The sequence below is a fragment of the Palaemon carinicauda genome, chromosome 1 (assembly GCF_036898095.1).
Source record: "Palaemon carinicauda isolate YSFRI2023 chromosome 1, ASM3689809v2, whole genome shotgun sequence".
Taxonomy (NCBI): Eukaryota; Metazoa; Arthropoda; class Malacostraca; order Decapoda; family Palaemonidae; genus Palaemon; species Palaemon carinicauda.
The window spans coordinates 155,412,997-155,423,525 of NC_090725.1; the positions used below are offsets into that span (position 1 = coordinate 155,412,997).

Below are 10,529 nucleotides of genomic sequence, written 5' to 3' on the forward strand. Positions count from 1 at the left end.
CCCCCACTCCTCGAGCCATCTTTTTCCCTTGGCTGTGGCCTCTCAGTGTAGGAAGTCTAAAGACATTAAGACTAAGCCTTAGAGGTCTTCCAGTCCTCCCAGATCCCAGTCTTGCAAGAGCTATCAAAGGATCTCACCTGCAGAGGAAACGAACAGGGATACTGCAACAGGTCCTCTTCCTTCTTAGCCTTCTCTTAGGTCAGAGGATCAAGACCTCAAAGACAACTTTGACCCCCTTGGAACTGCCTGGGTACACAGTGCCTCAGGCGGACTATGATTTTAGAAAATTCTGATTGGATTATTCAGATTTCAGTAGTCCCCATGGCCCCGTATATGGAGGAGGGTGAGCCTGACTCCACCTTTCTCCATGTTCTCCAGTGTATCTAGAAGGCACAACCTACAGGATGCACCCTCCTCTTAACCCAAGGACAGAAAGGCAACCATTGATCTTCTGTGGCAGGCTCTTGGTAATTCTAATCCTCATCTAGAATTTCCTTGGTCTGTCCCAGCCACGGAAGCTTTGGACAAGGTTGGCTCGCAGGTTTTTGCAAAGAAGGAGTCTTTGAAGGTAAGAAAATCTTTTCGCCTAATTCCTCCAACATTCATTCAGCATAAGAAGTATTATAGGATCTGACACCTGGGGATCTCGGTGGATCAATTGGCTTCATCTTTGATATTCTTCTCGGCTATGGAAGCCTCTTCAATGGAGGCTATGGTTATGGCTACCCTCCAAGGGGCATCCTGGTTGTAGTGCTGGTCAGGAGCAGTTGGCTTTTTTGCCAACACTGAGAATCTCATGGATCTTGACAAGCAATGGGCTATGAGGGATATGTTGCTAACTGGTGCAAGAGCCATTAAATTGCTGATGCACTAGGCAACAATAAAGTAGGCCAGTTTGGTCCTCAAACGCCAAGATGCTGTGGCCGCGAGTTTCATAAGAAGCATCAGCTGCTAAAAAGGGTTGGAATTATGTAACGATTCTCCTAAAGGTCCTTCATTGTTTTCTTCTGAGGATGTGGAAGCTACTACAGAGAGATGTAGGAAGGATAACCAGACTCACTCCTCCAACATACAGTTTCTTTTCGTCAGCCTCAGCCATCCTTATCCTCGGGTAAAGCAAAAGCAACAGAACCACTGTCGCTACCCGAAAAGCAGCCTCAGAGAAGGGTCTCTCACCCCACTTTCAGTCTTAAATGCGAGACATGTTGGGCCTTTCAGCCTTGCTGAAAGCCCTTGGAATAATGAGGAAAGGATAGAGGATGACTACCCACTAGGACAGTCAATCCTCCCATAATACCACCTGTGGGAGGATTCCTGCAATCCCAATGATGGAGGGAATGATACCATACAGCGGAGAGATCGACGGTACTTTCTTCGCTCCGGATCCCTCCTCCCTTTCACCAACTCTCCCCGTCCACTAACTTATCCATCAGTGACATCATTGTTATATTGCCTAGGTTTGGCAAAACACCTCACCCTCCAGACAGAAATCCAGACCATGCTGGAGAAGGGCACTCTCCAGGAGGTCAACGAAAGTTCCCTAGTCTTCTTCAGTTGACACTCTCTTGTCGAGAAGGCATCTGGAGACAGGAGACTAGTTGTTTACATCTTGGCCTTGAACAAGTTTGTTCTCCAAAATTCATTCAAGATGGCAACCGCAGCCATGGTCAGACAAGCGATAAGGCCAATAAAATGATCTGAAGGATGCTTACTTTCAGATCCCGGTGCATCCTTCCTCCAGGAAATTCCTTTGGGTAGTCGTTGTGGACAAAGTATACCAGAGACGGTGCTTTGCCTTCATCTCTCGACGGCTCTAAGTCTTCACCAGAGTTTTCTCCCTGGTCTTGGCATGGGGACATGCCAACGGCATACATCTTCTTCATATTTCTAGACGACTGGCTAGTTCTCGGAAACTCAGAGGAAATCCTTCTCCTTCACCGAAACAGACTTCTTTTATTTTGTTATGATCTGGGGATCGTGGTTAATCAAAACAACTGTGCCATACACGATGACTTACCTACCTCGGGATGGACATCAACATGGTCCTCAGAAGAATCTTCCCATCTAAGGACAGAATGTCTCTCCTGAAAAGCATTGCTCTCCCCTTCCTGCAATAGTACTATCTACCTGCATGTCAGTGGCAGAGACTCCTGGGACATCTCACGTCCTTAGTACATCTGGTACCAACAGATCGTCTTTACATTGGTTCACCATTGTGAGTTGGAAGGGCAGTGGTCTCAACATCTCGACTTGGCCCTCTCACTAGTTTTGATAGAAAAACAGGCCAGAAGAGATCTCAGTTGATGGTTGTATGACTCAACCCCGTTGCGAGGAGTCTCACTCCAAGTTCGGCCTCCAGAGTTCATTCTCTTCAAAAATGCATCCAGGGAAGACTAGGGAGCACACTTCCTTTAGAACATGGTATTGGGTCCGAGGTCATCGCTGGGTTACCAGAGCAAAAAACTTCAACAAAACTAGAGGAAGAGACAATAAATAGAATGGTGTGCCCAATTGTACCCTCAAGTAAGAGAACTCTAATCCAAGACAGTGGAAGATCATGGTACAGAGATTATGGCACTACCCAAGACTAGAGAACAATGGTTTGATTTTGGAGTGTCTTCTTCCTAGAAGAACTGCTTTCTGGCCAGTCAAAGGACCCCATAGCTCTCTAGCGGTAGTATCTCTACCGATGGCTGGTGGCCTGGCCAACTTACTACCTCTTCCCAACCTATTGTACCAACCACATGCCAGGATCTTTGACTTTGTGGAATCCCTTTGACTTTACACAGGGAGGTTATCCAGCATCTCCTCTCAGAGAAGAACTTTTAACACAAAGTTTTGCAAGAGATGCCTGGGTGCCTTCGCCGTTTCTCCACTTATGTGTATCAGGTCAAGTGACTATATTCTTTTTTGGTGATGTAGGAGGGTGTCTATTCTTGGAGCCTCTATTCCACTCAGCGCTGACTTTTTGCTTTATCTCTATAAGGAAAAACTTTGCTTTGTTTCTTGGCGTCAATAACCTTAGATGTCAGGATGGCCAGAAAATCTCAAATCAATCAATTAATATGCTCTGTTTCAGCAGTAAAAGGCAATTCCTCATCCTTAAAACAAGTCTTTTGACTAAAGGAATTAGATTTTTCTTCTTCGGTAGAAATCTTGATGCTCATATGAAGTCTTGAACAGACCTGTCCTCCAAGCAAAGTAAGATGTTTCCCATGGAACGTAGTAATTCTTGTGTTCCTTGAACTGTTGGAGCAAGCCTCAAATAGAGATCTCACTTTAAAAACGGTTTTCATGCTCACTTTGTCTTTGGCAAAACGTATTGGTGAGCTCCATGGCCTGTCTTTCTATGTCACTTATTCAAGGAGTTAGAGGCAGGTCTCGTTCACTTTTGTCCCAGAGTTTGTTGCTAAAATCCAAAACCTGTCAGTGCCTGGTCCTATGTTTTTATCTTTTCACATTGCTAGCTTTTAAGAGGTAGCCAATGATCCTGATCAGTTGTTTTGTGTCCTCTGAGGTTCTATCTCAAATAAACTCAAGCAAGCAGACCAAGCGTGCTACACCCATTCGTTAGTATGGGTAGGGTAAAGAAGAAAGTTATAAAGAACACCATTTCTTCTTGGTTACAGGCAGTCCTTGACCAAACCCTTTCACCTCCCTTTTCATCCTCAATGGAAAGGCCCCGAGTCGGAGTACATCAGATCAGAAGTGTTGGACTTCATTGGCTATTAAAGCAAATCTCTGTAGTGCAGGCTCATCCAGCAGGTGTATGGAAATGTCAAACAACATTCACTGCTCATTACCTGCTGGCTGTGACCCACAGGTCCCTGTTGTAGCAACGCAGGAGGTGGTATAGCTACCTTGGCTCTTTTCACAGTACCATTAGCTTCAATTCGAGGGCAAAGGTTATAAGTAAGTGCGGGATGTGACTGGCATCTTTTCCTTTCATTCTTCCTCTCTCATGGGGTACAGCATCATGTGCCCGGCCTGCTGAAACTGGATCTCAGTGCAGGTAAGCCCCACTCAGCGTTATGCTGTTCTATGCTTAAGTATAGTAGTCTTTTCCCCATGCTTTTTTACGAGGGGGAGTGTGACATAGACTAACAAACCCACATATCATAATTATGCCTTTTGCAAAGGACATACGCAAATCTATTAGGAACTTTAGCCGTCTTACGACAACCCTTCATGGCAGGGCCATGTACCCTCGAGTGTTTTGTTGAACCTCTGATGCATGAGGTGCCAAGATTCTTAACTCTTCAGCATTTCCAATGCAATAGTTCAGTGTATCCGGGATAAGTTTTCAGCCAGTTGAAACGGAGACTTCCTCCTATCTAAAGATGAGGCTCCTATGTAAGGGAGGAGGGTTTGTATATGTGTGGGAACAAATGACAAATTTAGAGGTAGTGTGTATTTTTCCTTAACTGTACCCTTACCCATATTTGCCTGCTAATACCAACCCCTGAGTAAGTCCCAGATGCAATTAAAATGCATTGTCTGTGTGTAAGCAGAAGGTGATTGCCTTCCAGCTACTGGCTATACAACTACCAGTAGTTGTATACACCTTGTCAAATCTTCTAACTGCCATATTCCAGCATGCACCATTATTATTCTCCTATGTAAAGGACCCATGTTTGTATAGTTAGGGAAAAATACAAACTCCCTCCAAATTCATATTTAAAATGTTTGGTGCTTGTCCCCATATGTTAGGAAATACAAGAAACAAACTTTCTGACTAAACCTTAGAAATAAGTGTATTGCATCCATATTTTAATGAGATGTGTGCTAAATTTACAAAAAAAAAAAATATATATATTAGAAAAAAATCATTAAGTGGCAAAAATATAGTATATATCCAGTACATCAGAAAGTATTTCAATGCAAGATGCGGGACAAAAATATATAAGACCTGCAAGACGTGCAATAATGCCTAATAACTCATAGTTCAAGATACAAAGACAATCTCGAATAATATTGTGTATAATATTTTTAAAAAATAAAAGGCAGTTTTAATGTTTTGGATACCCACTTTTGAATCTGTGGAGATGTAGCAGTGAGGTTCTTAATGAGGCTGTTCAACAGAAGCTTGGTAGGGGAGAAAATCCATGAAAAGGTGAGAATGAGTATCCTGGTGCCTATTTATAAGGGCAAGGGAGATGCTCAGAATTTCACAAACTATCCTTGGCTAAAGCTTTTATGCCATACCCTGAAGGTTTGGGAAATAGTAGTACAAGGTTATTTCAGGTAGGAACACTTTAAATACCATAATAGCTTTGCAAATGTTGATTGAAAAATATTGATGAGGGCAGAAAGAATATTATTCATGTTTTTGGACCTAGAAAAAGCTTGTGACAGGATGCCAAGAGATGAATTGTGGATCGGCTTTAAGCCCTTATCATGGACAGATTGACTGGTGGCATTAGGTAGGAGTCTTCAAGGTCTATGTTATTTGCAGATGACTTAGTTATCTGTCGAGAGAATATGCACTAGAGAGGAGTGGTATGAAAATTAACCAAATTAAATAGAGTATATGTGTATAGATGAGGGAGATGGAAGGAATGCAGTAGCATTAGAAGGTATAGAACTGAAGAAGGTAGATGAATTTAGATATTTATGATGAATTATAAAAAGTAATGATGGGTGCGATGAGGAGGTGAGGAGAATTCAGGGTGGGTGGAATAGCTGGAGAAGAGCATCGGGTGGGGTATGCAACAAAAGGATATCAGCAAGTCTGAAAGGGAAGGCTTATAAGTTTGGAAACTCCTTTAATCAAGAAGCAGAGGTGGAAGTTGCAGAAATTAAAATGTTGAGCTTCTCACATGGATAATGAGGATAATTCATTAGAAGAATTGCATATGTTAATCAGTTTGGAAAGGAAGCAAGACTAAAGTAGTTTGGGCATGAAAATAGAAAGGAGGAAGAGTATGTCGGGAGGATGATACTAAGACATGGAGCCACCATGTAGGAGGAGAGGAAGGTATATAAGGAGATTTATGGATTCATTAAGGGAAGATATGAGGGCAGTTTGTGTGACAGTGGAGGACTTAGTGGATAAAGGTAGGTGGAGACAGACAGTCTGCTGTGGCAGCCCCTGAATGGGAGAAGCTGAAAGAAACGAAAGAATTTTGATCCATCAAAAGAATAGAAGAAGCAATTGCATTTCATTTTGATTATCTGGAAGATGTCTGTTTCTGTACAATAAAAGATATACTGAAGAGGATTAGTTCAATAGCCCCTGGTAAAGATAATGTAAATTTTGATATGGTAAGAAATTAAGCTCTTTTGGCTAGGACCTATCTTTTATTGTTTATAATCATCTTTGAGGCAAACATCTATTTCCAAAGGCATGGAAACGCAATACTAATTCCAATAGCTAAGCTGGGAAAAAATCCCAGTAATCCAAACAATTAAAGACCAATTTCACTAGCTTATAGAATGCAAATTACTAGAAAAATTTTTTAATTATATATTGAATTGGTGTTTACATCATAGTAATAATTTATCACTTGACAGTTTGGCTCACAAACAGAATGATCCACCCAGGGCTCCTTCACACTTGAAAAATTATGTAAATAAAAATTCTGAATGAAAGCAAATCAGATTAGTCATAATTTGTGACATTCAAATGCATTTGATACTACTTGAAGGCATCCAACACTAAAATTCTTACATCATAATATTTTTCAATAACTCCTTCCTATATTTATTAGAAATTGTATTGGTGGAAGAACATTGCTAACTCATATAAATATTTATTCCAAATTTTACAACCTTCACTGGGGTGCCCAAGGGTTATGTCCTAAGTAGAACTCTTTTTTTTTGCATTGACAATTAATGACATAATTTCTCAAATGCCACAAGGAGTGAGAAATAGCCTTTATATGGATAACTTTGCAATACTGTACAGCATACTCTCTTACTCTCCTAATATTCGTCATGTACAAAGAGTTCTAAATAATTCCACTCAAAAAGTGCGTTTGGTTTCTGAATTTCTGCAGAATGTTTTATCAGAATACTGTGGTGTCATTTAAATTCGCTATGATGAAAGTTCACACAAACAAACATCAGAAATTCCATGTTTGCACACTTTTAAATTTGCGTATTTTCAATTTCAGCCATGGTATTTTCCCCCAGTCAAATCTTAAAACAGAACGAGGGCATAATCATCCACTGTTATGTAGATACATGTCAGTTACATCAGTCTGCCTAGAGTAAACAAATAGATGACAGTTGTACTGCACGTTATTACATATGAATCGTTGTCATGCATGTTATCTTTTACTAATAGCTAATAAAAAGAAATAAAGTGAAATGAAAGAAAAAAGATGTTTTAATTAATTAGTGTTATATACACTACTGTATGTTATGATATTAGTTGTCTACAGTTTTGTTACACGGGTGACAACAATAAATGTTACACGTACACTTTTGATACATAAAATAGAATAAAACCCACAGACACACACAGCATAAAGAACGAGGAGAGACATCAAACTATATTAAAACATCATGTGAATCACACCAGTTGACAGAAAATTGCACATACTGGATGACAATGGTGAGTCAATTCGTTCATGTATAGTACCAAGAGACCAGAGGCAATGATAACACTTGATAAAACAACAACAAATAATTTAAAAGAGATAAAAAAAATGAAAGGATTAATGCTGAATTAGTAAATAAGAGCATTATTATCAGTGATGGCCAATGAAATCAATTATTCAAGTAAAATTGGCAGAAATAATGAATAAACATGTGCCCTTTTTTCGGATGTGGTTATAAATTTGGATAATTCTTCTCATTCAAGTTAGTTTTCTAATGGCGCCGACTTAGATTCACACAAAGTAGCTATCGCGAAATACGCAAAAATTTCTCTTACGCTAACAAAAATTATTTCACAGTAGTAGATGGAAGCAAAACCAAGTTATAAATCTCACGTTGCCAGATGCTCAAATCCAATTCCAATAAAAGGTAAAAATTTTCAGACATATTCAATACTTACTTCAGTTGGAAGCATGTATATCTTATATCAAATGTAAGTGTAATAATGCTGTCAATCTAATGATGAAATTGTCTCATAAAATATGGAGTGGTAAGAGATCAACCATACTGATGATCTATAAACCATTGGTCTAATCAAAAATAAATTATGGATGTGCAATATATGGATCGGGATTTGAAGCTACTTGTAAAGTCTTTAGATCCAATATACTCTCGAGGTTTGAGACTTTGTTGTGGAGCCTTTACATCTTCCTCAGACATCTCAGTTTTATGTCAAAGTAGAGTGCCATCTTTGTCTTTACATCTAGATTTTGTAACAATAGGAAGTGCATTTAAGATCCTATCCACAAAGTCTCCAACAAAAAAGTTCTTCAATCAAAGCGATGTATTTATAGATAATCATGAACTGCCATTGCAATAAGAACAAATAGGTTATTACAACCTACAATCATCAGAATGAACTTTATTCAACCATCTCTTTTTCTTCCACCCTGGATCATGAAGAAAACAACAGTATGTTCTCATCTTTTTTTATTCATCAAAGAAGGACGTCACTCTGCTTTATATACTGTACTGTGCTCTAAATCTTTAGTGGGTGGTAGCTGTGTTGCAGTACCCTCAGACAAAATAATTCAGCTCTCATTACCCAATGAGACATCAGTATTTACATGTGAACTCTCAGTAATTTTACTAGCTATTGAAGATAGGATAAATCTTAAGTTTGTCATTTATTCTGATTCAAGAAGTGCCATAAAAGCCATCAAAGGTTACACACATAAGAACCAACTAATATTACAAATTAAAGAGCTCTTTAGCAAATTCTATTCTCAAATGTAAAATATTGAAATATGTATTATTCCGGCCCCTTGTTGGAGACATTATTATTATTATTATTAATATTATTATTATTATTATTATTATTATTATTATATTAATACAAGCTAGGCTACAGCCCTAGTTGGAAAAGCAAGATTCTATAAGCCTAAGGGTTCAAACAGGGAAAATAGCCCAGTGAGAAGATGAAACAAGGAAATAAACTACAAGAGGAGTTCAGTAATAAAATATTTTAAGAACAATAACAATATTAGATTAAATCTTTCATATATAAACTATGAAAATTAAAAAAAGTAAAACCAGAGGATGAAAAATAAGATAGAATGGTGTCCCTGAGTGTACCCTCAAGGTTATGAAAAAGTAATTGGTGGTGCTAAATCAATAATAAAATTGCCACAACTTGGCATTAAACTCACTGTTACAGGTTATGTAACCATAATAAAAGATTTTATAGTAACAAAATTGCAAACTGGGAAATAATGCATCTGAAAATTATATGAAAAAATGATAAAATCATTTGTTTCCCCATGGGAATCATCATAACAAATAGACAAAGAAGCTATAGTCATTCTAGCAAAATTGTAATTTTGTTTCAATAAAATTGGCCCGTGCCTTTTTAATGTGTATACCTCATGAGATAATTCCCAGGTGTGGTGATTAACACAGGATTTTAAGCATAAGGCATATTTTTTCTAATTGCAAAGTTTTTTTTAAAAGGAAAATCAATTCATGTTTTAGTCAGAAAACATTAAATATCTTATTGTATTGTGTAATAATAAATTTCTTAGGTTTTAACATTTTTAAGAAGTATAGATTTAATAGATGATTCTTAAATATTTATTTATCGTAGATTTTTATAGATAATTTATTTTTTCATCTATTAAATTTAATTTATTGTATATTGTAATTCATCTAACTGTTTTTGGGTGGCCTACTCCCTAGGAGACAAGCTTGACGCATTGGGCTTTTATATTTCTTATCTTTACTCATAATCATAATCGTACCTCTAGCATCCGGAACCTAAAAATATTTCTTGAATATTTATTTAACCTCTTTGATCCCATTGAAATGTTGTGAGTAAAATTCACTTGAGGTGTGATTCTGTGTTTATTGTTTTTATTTGTTAGTCCATGATTTTGTTGATGATTTGGGCTATACTTTTGGTCCCATATCGATGCATGGGACATTAGCACGAATCAAAGGGAGATTACCCTCATCCCTTTTCCTTGATCTCTTTTATCATTTCAAATAATGAGTATTTGGGGAATTTAGAGCTACTTATTGTGATGTATATTAGATGTGCCATAGAATCTTTAGGTATTCTAATTTTGTCAATGCCCAGTCCTTATATTGTAAACCCTAAGTATGAGGCACAATGACTATTAGATGTACTAATGCAATAAGTAATCTTAATATTTTATATATGGGGCATCATAAGTTATTCTCTCATATAAGCAAAAACTAAGCTTGTTACTAACCTGAGGCAGCAGCAAAAGTAAAAAAGCAGATTTGATTTCATGTTGAAAGCATTCAAGGAATTGTCTTTAATTTATATTCCTTGCCTACAGTCTGGGCAATTTATATGTCTCCTCTGTATCAGTCACTATTCACACATCTTTCTAAATGTGTTAATCAGAATATGAACATTAGGTAAAATTTATTGAAATGAATTTTCATAATGAAATTTATTTCAA

General features: G+C 37.8%; 1 protein-coding gene across 5 annotated transcripts in view; it reads left to right on the forward strand.

Annotated features, from left to right (window-relative positions):
• Positions 1-10,529, forward strand: part of Hsf (Heat shock factor) — a 562,710-nt gene that overhangs the window by 450,001 nt on the left and 102,180 nt on the right. The window contains exon 12 of one of the 5 annotated variants that reach the window (XM_068385908.1): positions 7,116-7,324. The exons of the other annotated variants lie outside the window; for them this stretch is intronic. Coding sequence (XP_068242009.1) covers positions 7,116-7,215 — 100 coding nt within the window. The 3' untranslated portion in view covers positions 7,216-7,324. Of the gene's footprint in view, positions 1-7,115; positions 7,325-10,529 lie in introns of those variants that run through there. 5 annotated transcript variants of the gene reach the window in all.